This window comes from Silene latifolia, chromosome 8, assembly GCF_048544455.1.
Source record: "Silene latifolia isolate original U9 population chromosome 8, ASM4854445v1, whole genome shotgun sequence".
Lineage (NCBI taxonomy): Eukaryota > Viridiplantae > Streptophyta > Magnoliopsida > Caryophyllales > Caryophyllaceae > Silene > Silene latifolia.
This window is the reverse complement of record NC_133533.1, coordinates 16,732,187-16,748,101: the sequence shown is the minus strand read 5'-3', so window position 1 is coordinate 16,748,101 and position 15,915 is coordinate 16,732,187. Positions and strand designations below refer to the sequence as shown.

The following is a 15,915-nucleotide window of genomic DNA, read 5'->3' as shown; positions in this document are numbered from 1 at the left end:
AAGTCCAACTTCTACAGACTACAGTTCTACCTAGGTCAGAAATATCAATTTTATCTATATTTCTAATCATAGTTTTTCTTTTGAAAAAATAGGTAATTGTGTATGAATTTTTTTTCGAAAATTCCGTCCAAGCTATAACCTGATCAGCCTGTACTTAACAACATCCCTACTTTTCAAATATAAGAAACTACTCCGTATAAGATACAATTAAGTTCTAGTTAATGTCCAACCATCTGATCTGTAATTGCATTGTTGGTCGATTTTTCATCTCATTTCAACAACAATTTACGGCCAAAAGACTTTTATTCACAAGTGCGTGGTTGAAATGTAATAGTACAATAAACCTTTATTTGCAGTTAATTTATTATTACTCGTACTTCGTATTAATCAAAGAGAACGATAAGAATGACCACAAACTTTTGTAGGTATTTATCTAGTACGATGTTCTTTTGTACTCCGTACTACGTGTATAGTATACTATACTTTCATTCTTGTAAATGTGTGATGTATGTAAACTAATGGTTTGGACTTTGGAGGTACATGAGTGTGTAATTATATACTCATTTTTCTCACAATACACTGGGTAATCGACTACTTGTTTGTTAGGTCACACTTTAAAAAAAAAAAAAAAAAACATTAAAGCAACAATTACACAGACTTCATCCTTTTCAATCTTCAGTCTCTCTCTTTCTTCATCTTCTTTCATCTTCCTTTGCTAATCTCTTTTACTGGATCTTTAAGTTTCCAATCAATTTCCGATCTAAAAATATTGTAGTTTCTGCCACTTTAACAAATTTCTCTATCCATCATCCTTTATATCACAAAATTTTAGAAGAAAAGATATGTGAATCAAGAACATGAAAGTAGAAAGCAAAGCAAAAATGATGAAAGACCACCGGCAACTGCAACTTTGTTCAATGAAATGACACCATTTGAGGTATGGCAGTATGGGTGATAGAGAGAGTGAGTTCATCAGCGACGACGGCAGACCCTTCAACGGCGGTAGGAGTGACGGCAACAGTGGAAGTAGTTGTAGCGGCGGTGGGTGATTTAGTTACGGAGGATGATGGAGAGGCCGCGGATGAGGATGAAGGGGACTGAGCGACGGCATCACGGCGACAACAGCGAGTGATGGTAGTCAAGCTATACCTCGCAAGTGCACGATTTTATCGTTGTACACTATTAAGGATCGATCCCACAAGGAGTTGAAAAGATTACTAATTGTTCTAATTCACGAGCTTAGCTAAGTCAAACTAAAATAGAGAGGTGGTAACAATCTAGCACTAAACTAGCAAAATGAAAGGCTAATAAACTAGACAAAGAGACAAGCAAAGAACAAGCTAACAAGGATAAGAGTTGATCAAATAATAAGAAAGGCTAGAACTCGGTTCTTCCACGAATATACGTAATTCCACATGTAAATTCTCTCGGTTAATCTCAAGGGGTAGAAAGGCAAGGGGGAGATGACTCTAATTCGCCTAGAACCTCCCTGTCGGGTTCGCAATAGGACACTAGCTACCCCAACTAACCCCCCTCTCGGGTTCGAAAGTCGGTATCCCAAGTCTAAAGCCCAACAACCGGAAAACACATGTAATTCTCAAGGTAGTCTAGCATTAGCTAAGGTCATTAAGCCCCCATCACACTCCGGGTCATCCCACTCCCTCTCTCGAGGGTCGATTTCAAACGCTAACTTAGAGGTACTCTACCCCGGTTCTCCCTTTCGGTCTCAACCGAGGTTAGCATTAGGGTCAAGTTCCGGACACCGAATTTACAACCTAACCAACTCTCGTTGGTGGACAAGGGTCACAAAATGACACTACCCAAACATCAATCCATAAACAATTCATTCCTCTAAGCTACCCTCACCAATTTCCCCCAACAAATTAACCTAAATGAGAATTAATTAGTGAAATTACCCATACCGGGTCAAACCGAGTCCTAGTAGAAGACTACTCACTAATCATGTTTCTAAGAGCAAGGGAAACAATAAAGATGAAGTCTTTAAACATGAACATAGAGGGAAGATGAATTCTACTTCTAATCATGCAACAATCTAACAATAATGATGGAGGAAGATAAATTAAACTAATAATGAGGATGATTGAACTAAAAGACACAATCTTTAACAAGAACAACTCAAAGGTTCAATCTTTAACTCAAGGGAGTCAAAGACTCAATTTTTGGGTGAAAATAATAAGGATGAACACAGAAAAGATGAACAAGAGTGAAAACAACAACAATCAAACAACAAAGGATGGGAATTTAACATAAACAATTAAACAAAACTAAATGGAAAAGCAAATGTAAACTAAAGAAATTAGGAAGAGAAATAATACCAACTCAAGAGCAACAAAGGAATTTGGATTGAATAATAAGGAAGGAGAAACCTTCAATCTTCTTACAACCCAATTTCTACTACTAAATATGATGTAATAATTGAAGAACTTGTCTAATCAAGGAAAGATTAACAACTTGATTAACAAGGTTTAAACTTGGAAAGGGAAATTATTTTAGATCTGGGAGAGTGTGTACAAATGGTTAAGGGAGGGGGTATATATAGTTTCCACCAAGATTAGGGTAGGATTTGAAATGGGCTTGAAAACACGAGTCTGCACTCCCGGCCGGTCAACCGGCCGCCGGTCTTCTGACCGGCTGGGAGGTTCCTGGAAGTTGAATTAATTTTCGGAAGTTTTCAGGTATGCACGGCCGGGCAACCGGCTGCCGGTCACTGACCGGCTGGGGGTACGTTGACCTGATGCTTGACTTTTGGGCTCTATGGGAACTCCCAGCCGGCTGGCCGGCTGCCGGTCTTTTGACCGGCTGGGAAGTTCCTGTAACTTCGTGGTTCTTCAACTCATTTGCTCTCCCAGCCGGATCCTCCTTGCTTGGTTTCAACTTCAATTGTATACATTTGGCATTCCCAGCCGGCTGACCGGCCGCCGGCCTACCGGCTGGGAACACCCCTCAGCTTCATTTTCTCCTTCTTCTATGTTGAGTTCAGACAACCCGTCTTCTTGGCTTCATTTCTCCCATTCCCGCCTTAATTCCTGCACGGAAGGTACAATATCATAGGCATGGGGATTGGGACATGAATTTCAAGCAAGAACATACAAAACCGACTCGAATGGAGTCGGAAAGCATGGAAATAGAAGGGAAAAATGGTTTTAAAGGGTCCTATATCAAACCTCCCCACACTTGAACCTTACTCGTCCCCGAGTAAGTCCTCAACCAATGTACAAGGCACTACTAAGATAGATATGGAGAGTGGGTGCACAATATAAGCACCACTCAACTAAGCTACTAACTAAACCGATCGAGTATTAGCGCACTCAACGTCCCTTCAACTCACAATTTGACACCCATGAGGGAAGAGTGCCCTATTGCAAGGCAAGTTGGGTCTTGCTACAAAATGGTGATGCATCTATCATGAAAGCACGTAATCAAGCAATAGAATGCATCTCAAAAAAAAAAATGATCCACTTTCCTCATCTAAGTGGCCGGATTTTCAAGCAACAAAACACGGTCTTGGTCGGGAGTACCGTCTCAGAAGTGCCAATTGAGGTACCAACCTCCTAAGCATGACTCAAGCTACCATAATGTGACCAATGCCCTAGAAACAAATTCAAGAGCGGGGTAAGGGGAAGAGGATAAGTCCGCCGAGACTTACTAAACCGACACGAGATTCAACCCAAAGACCCATGACTAAGAGGACCTAGACAACGACATCCTCACGGTTTTCACTCGTCACTCAATGAAAGAACAGAGTGATTTTTTGTGTTTAATAGTAACCAAAATCACTCAACTAACTCAACTAGCGAAAACGTGCCCGCAATCTAATGTGTAAGACCGTCCTATGTCCAATGAAATGCAAACAATGATAAAATGCATACAATATGAAGCAAAGGGTTGTAACGGGGCTAGGGAGTAGGTCGAAACGGGATTGGTGCAAGCACCGTTTGGATATGTGGAGTTCAAATCAAGAATTGCCGACACATCTAAACCCATTTCTTATTGCAACATATGAGACACGTCTATGCCCTAACATAGCATGGATCACCAAAACTATGCAAAAATTGCATAAACCCAACTCAAATTGGAAAAACTCAAAAGTACTCCTCTTATTTCAACAAATGGTAACGTCTACACCGTAACAAAGGCTCGGTTTCCCAAGCCATGCAAAAAATGTGTAAACCCGACTCATTTTGGAAAAACATCAATTTGCCCTTTTATTTAGCAACGGCTTTTTCTACCCCGTTTAATGATGAGGAGGGGTGTTGCTTCCCTTTTTATTTTCTTGACAACAAATATATACAACACGCATGACTCATTTTTTTTTTATTTTCCATAACTTTTTCACTTTTCTATTCTGTTTTTCATTTCTTTTTCAAAACCTCTTATTTATATACAATGCCAAATTCACAACAAATCCCGACCCAAGTGGACGTGCATGCTATCCACCATCACGACCCAAATCACCTCCTACAACACAACTACAAAATCGACCAATTCTTGATTAAGGAAGGGTGTTTATGGGATGTAGCTATTTTGGCGGGTTTGCCAAATGAAAAGGCCAAAGCTCAAGGGGGGCGAATCAAAAAGGAACGTGATGTAGGGGAGAAAACAAGGCTATTTGGCTATGTGAGGTTCATACAAACTGATTTTTGCGTCATATCATGTGCACAAAAATGTAATGCAATTTCATGGTCTAAGGACGCAATGACACACTTATGCATCTTGATGTGACACGCCTCGCGAGGAGGCCTACTCTCTTAAACCTAGATGAGGGCGGGGTATGAATGTACCCACCCTAGGAGGCTCTACCTTTACCTTTGAGTAGCTAAGTCGAGCCTAAGGTCTAGTCTACGGCCCTAGGTCTCACAAGATCGGTCTAAACTCATTGGTCAAGCCCTCTTCCCTCGGCTAACTAAGAGGTCACGGGTGCGAGTCACGGGGAGGGGGAAGGCACAGTTGGGCACAAAAACTCATCATGGGGGTACTTAGTTCCCTTCCTAGACCGTGCTCATGCGCAACATCTATTTATAAACGGATGCAAGATCTCAAATTGAACAACACGTATAACAAGAACATATGCATGCGAGATTTGAACATAACAAGGAAACATGCAACAAGTCAATTAAACCTATCAGCACATCAATCACCAACAATCCAATAGTTCCCCAAAGGAACATCCAAGGCACAAAAACCCGTCCTCCTCCATACAACAATATAAAAGAGAGAGAATGGAAAAGGAGAAAGAGATAGGAACGTGTATACCAAGCGGTCTTCTAGTCTCCTTCTTGCCCCAAATGGTTGATGCCTATGCCAAAGGTTAGCCAACGAACAACATATATATACAATGCAATGTTTTTGTGATTTTTTTTTTTGAAATTTTTCAATTTTTAGTCATTTTTTGAATTTTATCAAATTTACAAGTATTTACAATTATAAACAAATATTCACAAGAGTGGATATTTCCCTCCCCACACTTGAGATGCACATTGTCCTCAATGGACAAAAGCATAGGGAGTGAATAAGAAAAAGAAAGGAACATATTTTTGCATTTTTGATTTTTTGAAAATAAAAATAACATATTTTTGGTATTTTTGTTTTTGAAAATTGAAAATGACATGTTTTGGGGTTTTTGGATATATGAATTTCCTCCCCACACTTATTTATTTACATTACTTCCAAATGGAAATAAATGTGTGGAGGAAATTAGAAATGAAAATGCATGTTTTTGGTTTTTTTTAGGCCCTCCCCACACTTATTTATAGACATGGGAGGGAATTTAGGGAAATAAAAAAAAACATGTTTATGTTGATTTTTGGCATTTTTTCAAATTTCTTTTTTGATTTTTAAATGAGAATGCAATGCATGCTCTATTCTATATGCCATATTTAAATTACAATGCAAGCTACACTAAGTGAATGCAATGTCTAAATGTGACAATATAGTACAAATTGGAAATCTAATGCAATCCTATATGAATGCAACTATGTGAACTTCTAACTAAATGCATGCGAAAAATTAAACAAGAATGTGAGAATTTGGATTAAGGGGAGAAGCATACTTGTCATCTTGGATTGAAAGGGAGGGAGTGGAGCCCTCATTACTAGGCTCTACTCATATTCGGTCTCATCACCATCGCCATCTCCATCTCCATCATCATGACCCGCCCCGAACTCGGACTCACGGATGAAATCGTCCGTGCTCAAAGGGGCATCCGAGCCAAACTCCCCCATCCCCGAGCTCATGCCGACGAACATCTCCGTGTTCCCTCCGGCACCACTAGAAGCCCCCTCGGTGAAGATAGATGGGGCACCCCCGAACCACCTCGTGTCATGACCCTCCTCATGAGTGGAAGGCGGGGTGGGAAAGACCGGGGCGCTATAATAGTCGGGCTGCAAATTTATATCGCCGTAAATAATCCTCCCATCTTCCGGATGTCCGCCATCCGGGAATAGATAGTAAGAAGGGTGAAGGCCGGAGGGATGCTTGTATTGGCGCCTCATCATATCATCATAGACCGGGAATTGACCAAGGGAATGGTCATAGTAAATCCGGTCAAGTCTTTGTTGAAGCCCTTGCCGCTCACTTGCGGCGTTCGCCAAATTAATCTTCATATCCTCCATAAAGGAAATGAGGTCGGCGTGGAGAGGGGGTGGTTGTTGAGGTTGGTAACTAGAGGACCCTTCCCCTTGTTGGAAGGACCCGGCAACGAAAGGAGAAGACGGTGTGGCATACCGCAAGGTAAACCTCGCGGGAAGGATTGGTCGGTCACGAGTGTACCGAAGATTTGGATTTTGTTGTTGTGGGATGGAGGGATCCTCGGGGCTCTCAATTTCAAGCAAATAATGTTCCGAGTTAGGCACCACTTTCATCTTCTCGGGGTTAGGAAGGGGGATAGAATTTCTGTCAACACCGTCCACCCGAATTTGCCAATAGTCAAGGCCATCGTTCGGGTTAGTCTTCAACCAATTGAGGTTGTGGTGGATGTAGTTCTTGAAAAGCATTGTATCCCCAATAATGTATCTCATACCACTCAAATTGACTCTCCGATTGAGCCGCTTTGCCAAATGGGTGATGAACCCACCCACGACAATAGATGTTGTTTGGCCCGGAGAGTTGCTAAGGCGATGCAAGGTGAGGGCCAAGTGGTGGGCAATGTCTATTTTGAAGGTAGTGGGGTTGGAACGAAGGTAAGAGCCGAGAATTTCCAACTCCTCCGTTCGGAAATTATGATTTTCCTCTCGGCCAAAGATAGTCCAACCCATATACCGATGCCAAACCCGGATAGCCGCATTATGGACAGTATTTGCGGCTCTCTTGATCCCCGGAATATCGTCTAAACCCGTAATTGCCTTCCATAAGGCCCCATGGTCAAAGGTCTCAGGTGCCTTGTGAGGAGGGCTTGTGTCAAGCCCGAAATGGGATGCAAAGGTCGGGAGGGTTAAGGAGTAATCCTTGTTCATCAATCGGAAATGCAAGAAAGCTACCTTTTGGGATTGGCGATGCTTATCAATACGGAGGGAGCTCAAAAATTCCCATGTGAGACGGGAATAGGTCTTCTCATGGATCCCATACATCAATTTCATTCCTACCCCATCAAACAATTCAAGGGTGACCTGGTCTAGCCCTAATTCCCGCATGGATTGCCTATCTATGAATCGGGTCGGGGTTAGGGGCCGTTTTTTGAACAAAACAAATTTACCTTTCATGGTGATGGATACAAATTGGACGTCCGGGAAGTCGGGATCGGAACTCATATCGTTCGCCGCCGCCGCCACCATTTCCGCTTGTTGGAGGGCCAAATCTCCTCTTCTCACTCTTTTCTTTGGGGCCATATTGTGGTTTTGTTGGAAGGTTAAGGGTTAGGAGTCTTGTTGTGGTGGTTTGTTGGTGGTAGGGAGGTGGTAAGGGGTGGTGGGAGTGGTTGTTGGTGAGATTGGAGGAGAGGGGTTAGGGTTAGAGGGAGGTTAAAGTGAAGGAATTGTCGAAAAAATGATTTGATTTTGGGTGATTTTGGTGTTTAATTCCCGATCAGAACATTCCCAGCCGGTCAGAAGACCGGCCGCCGGTCAACCGGCTGGGAAAACAGGCCAATTTGAAATTTTTTTGGAAATTTACAGAACACTCCCAGCCGGTCAGAAGACCGGCCGCCGGTCGCCCGGCTGGGAGGACACCCATACTTCAATTCCTTCAATTATGCTTTCCCAGCCGGTGGACCGGCTGCCGGCCTGCCGGCTGGGACTCGCCTACCTTGTCAATTTGAAGCATTTCCCCTATAAACGCATTCCCAGCCGGTGGACCGCCTGCCGGCCTGCCGGCTGGGACTCCTCTTCCTTCATTTTGACACAATTTAATTAGAAGTTACAGAAACTTCCCAGCCGGTCAGAAGACCGGCCGCCGGTCACCCGGCTGGGTATACGTTCCAGCTCAATTTCTCCAATATGCCCTTAGTCCCATATCCCATCACCTATTGGCCTCGACTTCCGTGTTTTCGACTTTCAAAACCGACTCATGACGTCGGATAAAGGCCAATAGATGGTAAAACGCTTGCTCATCATACAAAATCCCAAATTCTTCAACAATTGTAACCGACATCAATCAAAATGACAAGTATCATCCGTCCAAAATTCCTCATTTTCTACCTAAATGCATGATATTTACAAAATTACATGGGTTGCCTCTCATGTAGCGCCCTTGTTTTATGTCGTAGGCTCGACATAGTCAAGAAATTCAATCAAGTATGGAGAAGGTAAGTACCGATGGAGCTTATGTTCTTCATGATTGGTGCCCCGACAATGTAATGCTTGAGCCTTTGTCCGTTTACCTTGAAAGCTTGGTCTCCATCGGATATTTCAATTGCCCCATGGGGAAAAACCCGGACCACCGTGAAAGGTCCCGACCATTTTGACTTGGGCTTTCCCGAAAATAACTTGAACCTTGAGTTAAAGAGGAGAACCAAGTCTCCCACCTTGAATTCCCTTCTCAAAATTGCCTTATCATGGAACTTCTTAGTCTTCTCCTTGTAAATCCTTGAACTTTCATAAGCATCGAGGCGAAATTCCTCCAACTCATTCATGTCAAGAAGCCTCTTCTCTCCCGCTTTCTTCATGTCAAAATTCAAGAATTTTACTGCCCAAAAGGCGCGGTGCTCCAATTCAACCGGGAGGTGACAAGGCTTACCGTAAACCAACCTAAGAGGCGAAGTGCCAATAGGAGTTTTGAAGGCGGTTCGGTATGCCCAAAGAGCATCATCTAGCTTCATTGACCAATCTTTTCGCGACTTTGCCACGGTTTTCTCAAGAATAGATTTGATTTCCCGGTTAGAGATCTCGGCTTGCCCATTTGCTTGGGGGTGATAAGCAAGACTTCTTCTATGTTGAACCCCATGCTTCTTGAGCAAAGCCTCAAATGTCTTTTCATGAAAGTGCAAACCTCTATCACTTATGAGCACCCTAGGCACTCCAAATCTTGGGAAAATAGTATTCTTCAAGAATTTGCCAACCGATTTGGCATCACAAGTGTTGGTAGGAATAGCCTCTACCCACTTACTCACATAGTCTACCGTCACAAGTATGTACTCATATCCATAGGAGGAAGGGTAGGGGCCTTGGTAATCTATACCTCATACATCAAACAACTCTACCTCTAGGATGTAGTTCATTGGCATCTCATGCCTCCTTGAAATATTGCCGCTTCGTTGGCATTTATCACACCCTTTGACGTAAGTTGCCACATCATGAAATAGGGTGGGCCAATAAAAACCGCATTGGAGTATTCTTGCGGCGGTCTTCCTCGAACTCCCATGCCCTCCACTCGGCATATCATGGCAATGAGAAATTATCGGCTTCACCTCTTCACTTGGAATGCACCTCCTAATTATCCCGTCCGCACAAGATTTGTATAGGCAAGATTCATCCCAAAAATATTGTTTTAGATCATAGAAGAATTTCTTTCTCTTGTGTGAGTCATAGTCATGTGGTATGACCCCGGATACCAAATAGTTGACATAATCCGCGTACCAAGGTACATCCATGAGAGCAAGAGCGAATAATTGATCATCCGACAAGGAATCATCAATCGGTAATCCATCCTTAACCTTGTCATGGAATAGCCGAGAGAGATGATCGGCTACCACGTTCTCCATACCCTTCTTGTCTCTAATTTCAATATCAAACTCTTGGAGCAAAAGTATCCACTGGATCAAGCGTGGTTTTGATTCCTTCTTGATTAGCAAGTGCCTCAATGCCGTGTGATCGGTGTGTACAATTACCTTAGAGCCCACCAAGTAAGAACGGAACTTGTTCATGGCATATATGACCGCCAAAAGCTCATTCTCGGTGGTGGTGTAGTGTGATTGAGCTTCATCCAAGGTCTTGCTTGCATAATATATGGCATGAAGTTTGCCATTCTTTCTTTGTCCAAGCACCGCTCCCACCGCTACATCACTAGCATCGCACATCAACTCAAAAGGTTCTCCCCAAGTGGGAGGTTGCATAATTGGAGCGGTGATGAGAGCTTCCTTCAACCTATTAAAAGCATTCAAACATTCATTAGTAAATTCAAATGGCACATCCTTGCCAAGTAACAATGTTAAAGGTCGGGCAATCAAAGAAAAATTCTTGATAAATCTCCGGTAAAATCCGACATGCCCAAGAAAACTTCTAACTCCTTTGACATTAGTGGGAGGGGGTAAAGTTTTAATCACTTCAATCTTGGCTTGATCAACTTCCAAGCCTTTACTTGACACAACATGACCCAAAACAACCCCGGATGTCACCATGAAGTGACATTTCTCCCAACTCAAGACTAGACCGGTCTCTTGACACCTTTTCAAGACCTTACTCAAATTAGCTAAACATCCATCAAATGAGGTGCCCACGACGGAGAAATCATCCATAAACACCTCCATTATATTCTCAACATATTCGAAAAATATAGCTAGCATGCATCTTTGAAATGTGGCCGGCGCATTGCATAGCCCAAAGGGCATGCGCCTATAAGCAAAGGTGCCAAACGGGCACGTGAAGGTGGTCTTTTCTTGGTCATTAGGGTGAATCGGGATTTGGAAAAACCCCGAAAACCCATCAAGGTAGCAAAAGTGAGAGTGTTGGGCAAGTCTTTCCAACATTTGGTCAAGGAAAGAGAGGGGGAAATGGTCTTTCCTAGTCGCCTTGTTGAGGCGTCTATAGTCTATACACATTCTCCACCCGGTTGTGACTCTTGTTGGAATTAGTTCATTCTTATCATTGGTGACTACCGCGACCCCGCCTTTCTTTGGCACAACATGCACCGGGCTCACCCATGCACTATCGGAGATAGGGTAAATTATACTTGCATCATAGAGCTTCACTCCTTCCTAACCACTTCTTTCATTGTGGGGTTAAGGCGGCGTTGAGGCTCAATGGAAGATGCACTCTCATCCTCCAAATGAATGCGGTGGGTGCAAAAAGAAGGGCTAATCCCCTTGATATCATCAATTGAGTACCCAATGACATCCTTATATTTTCTCACAACATCAAGTAACTTTTGAAGTTCGGTGTCATTGAGTGCACTATTGACAATAATAGGGTAAGTGTCATTAGGGCCAAGGAAAGCATGTTTAAGAGTAGAGGGAAGAGGTTTCAACTCCACTTGAGGAGGCGTGGATCTCTCCTCCTTTTTACCGTCTCCTCTCAAGCTCTCAAATTCCTTGTCCGGGTCTTCTTCAATTGTTGCTTCCATAGCTAAAGCATACTCCAGGTGCTCCTTGCAATCTTTTACCTTGCCCTCAAGGAATCCTTGCAAACACTTATCTTCATCAAACTTCTTCATATCAACCCATTCCTCAACCATGTCAATCATATAACAAGACTTTTCTTCCGAAGGCTGTTTCATAGCCTTGTTCAAAGAGAATTTAACCTTTTCTTCACCCACTTGTAGAGAAAGCTTTCCATTCTTCACATCAATCATGGCACCCCCCGTAGCAAGGCAAGGGCGCCCCAATATGATGGGAATATTAGAGTCCTCGGGGATGTCCATTACATAGAAATCACATGGGAATGCAAGTTTGCCCACCTTGAGTGGGACATCCTCCACAAGGCCGATTGGGTATCTTACCGACCTATCCGCAAGTTGAAGAGAGACCCTTGTTGGTGAAAGCTCATAACCCTTCAATTTCTTGAAAATTTTGAGGGGCATAAGACTAATACTTGCCCCCAAATCACACAAGGCTCTCTCAATATTCACGGTCCCAATTTTGCATGGTATGGAAAAACTCCCCGGGTCTTCAAGCTTTTGAGGAGCCTCATTCATAATAATTGCACTACACTCCTTGGATAAGTTCGCCGTGGTTGTCGGGCTCAAGGAGTTTTTGTTTGAGATTAGCTCCTTCAAGAACTTTCCATAGCTTGGTATCTCCTTGACGGCATCAATAAAGGGCATGGTAATGTTGATACCCTTCATCATGTCCATAAACTTTCCATATTTTTGTTCAAGTTTTGCCCTTTCCAACCTTTGTGGGAAAGGAATTGGCGGGACATAGGTTTTCACAACTTGTTGTTTTGGCCCTTCAACGACCCTTGTTGGTTTATCAATCGCTTTTGGACTCTCCACAACAATTTCCACAAGTTCATCTTCAACCCCTTTTTCTTCAACTACCTTGGGAGATTCAACCACAATTTGAGGTTCAACCATGTCACCCGATTTACTACTCTTCCTCTTCTTGACAAATGTCCGGTCTTCCAAATCCCTTCCACTCCTCAAGTGGATAACATTTATGGTTTTCGGATTCTCCTCGGTTTTACCCGGAAATTTTCCATGAGAGGCTTGTAGTTGGCTCATTTGGGAAGCCAATTGGGAGATTTGGTTGTCCGTCATCCTTTGAGAAGCTTGCACTTGGGTTCTAAGTTGGTTGATGGATGAGGTTGTCTCTTCTTGTTTTTGAGTGGCATGGTTGATGAATTGTGTTTGAGAGCTCATTAATTGTTCTATCATGAGCTCCACATTTGACTTTGGTTGGGTGGATTGTTGAAGAGGTTGGAAATTTTGTTGGAAAGGCGGGTTGGTTGGTGGATTGAGCGGTTGGAATTGTTATCTTGGTTGGAAGGATCTCCCTTGGAAACCCGGTGGACCTTGGTTGAAGGTTGTGTTTTGTTTTTGAGCTTGAAAGTTTGGTTGTTGTGATTTTTGTTGGAAGGTTAGGTTTTGGACATTTTGAGAACCATAAGAGAAGTTTGGGTGGGCTCTCATTCCGGGGTGATATTGGTTGTTGTTAAATGCTTGCTTGGCCGGACTAGACTCCCATATCCCGTTCACTTGCTCCATGCAATTTCCATCTCCTACCATCAAAGGACACTCATTGGGTGGGTGTCCTTGGTCTCCACAAATCTCACAACTATAAACTTGGTTCCTCATAGAAGAATTGCTAGATGTGTTGCTTGAACTCATCAAGGCAACTTGTTGCTTAAGCTCTTCAATCAACCCTTTAACTTCAACATTATTGGCCGATTCAACCGTGGACTTTCCTTTCCTCTTGTGCCTATCATGGTTCCAATGAAAGGTACGAGAAGCCAACTCTTCAATGAGCTCTTTCGCCGTCTTGTGGTCTATTTTATCCAATGCTCCCTTTCTCGAGCCGGAATCAAGGTTCATCTTCATTTCATTGTTCAACCCTTCATAGAAATTGTTGATGAGCTCATCATCCCCAATCCCGTGGTGAGGACATAGCCTTTGGAGGCCGTTGTACCTCTCCCATGCTTCATAAAGGGTCTCATCTTCTTGTTGGGTTAAGCCTTGAAGCTCACTCTTGATTCTTGCGGTTCGTTGGGGTGGGAAATACTTGTTTAGGAAAGCCTTAGAGACATCATCCCAAGTCCGAAGAGAGTCGGGTTCACAACTTTTAAGCCATTCATTGGCACTTCCCCTCAAGGAGTAAGGGAAAAGCCTAAGGCGTAAGGCATCCTCCGACACTCCGTTGGCCTTGAACATGTCACAACTATCCAAGAAATCGTTGAGATGCTCGTTGGGGTTTTCGGTGGCTCCCCCTCAGAATTGATTTCCTTGGACAAGTTGTAGCAAGGTGGATTTCACATCAAAATTGTTGGCTTGAATAGGTGGCTTGACAATAATCGAATTCACCACCTTTTTCGGAGCCAAGTTATCTCGCATAGGAACCGCGGCCATTGTCACTTCTTCTCCCGGAGTTGCAAAGGGATTCTCAAAAGTTTCAAAGGTCCTTGGTTCTTCTTGAAAGTCTTCAACTACTAAATTTTCTTCGGAAATTGGTGTTTCTATAAGCCCTCTTCTACGTAGTGAATTTAGTCTTCTTACGGTAGCTTCAATCTCGTGATCAATCGGATCAATCGGTTGACCTCTTCGAGTTCTCCTACTCATGCAAAAAGTTCTACACACTCAAAAGAAGGATTAGTAACACAAAAGACTTAGTCTAAACTAGAACGAAAACAATTAATATCTAGCCGAACTCCCCGGCAACGGTGCCAAAAACTTGATGGTAGTCAAGCTATACCTCGCAAGTGCACGATTTTATCGTTGTACACTATTAAGGATCGATCCCACAAGGAGTTGAAAAAATTACTAATTGTTCTAATTCACGAGCTTAGCTAAGTCAAACTAAAATAGAGAGGTGGTAACAATCTAGCACTAAACTAGCAAAATGAAAGGCTAATAAACTAGACAAAGAGACAAGCAAAGAACAAGCTAACAAGGATAAGAGTTGATCAAATAATAGGAAAGACTAGAACTCGGTTCTTCCACGAATATACGTAATTCCACATGTAAATTCTCTCGGTTAATCTCAAGGGGTAGAAAGGCAAGGGATAGATGGCTCTAATTCTCCTAAAACCTCCCTCTCGGATTCGCAATAGGACACTAGCTACCCCAACTAACCCCCCTCTCGGGTTCGAAAGTCGGTATCCCAAGTCTAAAGCCTAACAACAAGAAAACACATGTAATTCTCAAGGTAGTCTAGCATTAGCTAAGATCATTAAGCCCCCATCACACTCCGGGTCATCCCACTCCCTCTCTCGAGGGTCGATTTCAAACGCTAACTTAGAGGTACTCTACCCCGGTTCTCCCTTTCGGTCTCAACCGAGGTTAGCATTAGAGTCAAGTTCCGGGCACCCAATTTACAACCTAACCAACTCTCGTTGGTGGACAAGGGTCACAAAATGACACTACCCAAACATCAATCCATAAACAATTCATTCCTCTAAGCTACCCTCACCAATTTCCCCCAACAAATTAACCTAAATGAGAATTAATTAGTGAAATTACCCATACCGGGTCAAACCGAGTCCTAGTAGAAGACTACTCACTAATCATGTTTCTAAGAGCAAGGGAAACAATAAAGATGAAGTCTTTAAACATGAACATAGAGGGAAGATGAATTCTACTTCTAATCATGCAACAATCTAACAATAATGATGGAGGAAGATAAATTAAACTAATAATGAGGATGATTGAACTAAAAGACACAATCTTTAACAAGAACAACTCAAAGGTTCAATCTTTAACTCAAGGGAGTCAAAGACTCAATCTTTGGGTGAAAATAACAAGGATGAACAAAGAAAAGATGAACAAGAGTGAAAACAACAACAATCAAACAACAAAGGATGGGAATTTAACATAAACAATTAAACAAAACTAAATGGAAAAGCAAATATAAACTAATGAAATTAGGAAGAGAAATAATACCAACTCAAGAGCAACAAAGGAATTTGGAATGAATAATAAGGAAGGAGAAACCTTCAATCTTCTTACAACCCAATTTCTACTACTAAATATGATGTAATAATTGAAGAACTTGTCTAATCAAGGAAAGATTAACAACTTGATTAACAAGGTTTAAACTTGGAAAGGGAAATTATTTCAGATCTGGGAGAGTGTGTACAAATGGTTAAGGGAGAGGGT

The 15,915-nt window shown here is 42.5% G+C and overlaps 1 protein-coding gene and 1 non-coding gene across 2 annotated transcripts; one reads left to right on the top strand and one right to left on the bottom strand.

Annotated features, from left to right (window-relative positions):
* Positions 1–10,530: 10,530 nt before the first annotated feature.
* Positions 10,531–13,974, bottom strand: LOC141594768 (uncharacterized). The gene is made up of 4 exons (XM_074414760.1): positions 13,303–13,974; positions 12,202–12,645; positions 11,673–11,943; positions 10,531–10,535 (listed from the first exon to the last, which is right to left on the bottom strand). Exons 1-4 carry the CDS (start codon positions 13,972–13,974, stop codon positions 10,531–10,533), a joined length of 1,392 nt encoding a protein of 463 aa, XP_074270861.1.
* On the top strand, positions 13,694–13,800 carry LOC141597805 (small nucleolar RNA R71). Its single transcript, XR_012523020.1, has one exon. It is a non-coding gene; the product is annotated as a small nucleolar RNA R71 (small nucleolar RNA).
* Positions 13,975–15,915: the final 1,941 nt, after the last annotated feature.

Coding starts and splice junctions, on each gene's coding strand:
- LOC141594768 (XM_074414760.1), bottom strand. CDS start 13,974: ATGTTCAAGGCCAACGGAGTGTCGGAGGATGCCTTACGCCTTAGGCTT. Junction 12,646..13,302: donor ATGGAAATTGCATGGAGCAA/GTGAACGGGATA, acceptor GAATCTCCCAAG/GTAGTTGAAGAAAAAGGGGT. Junction 11,944..12,201: donor GAGCCTTGTGTGATTTGGGG/GCAAGTATTAGT, acceptor ATTGATGTGAAG/AATGGAAAGCTTTCTCTACA.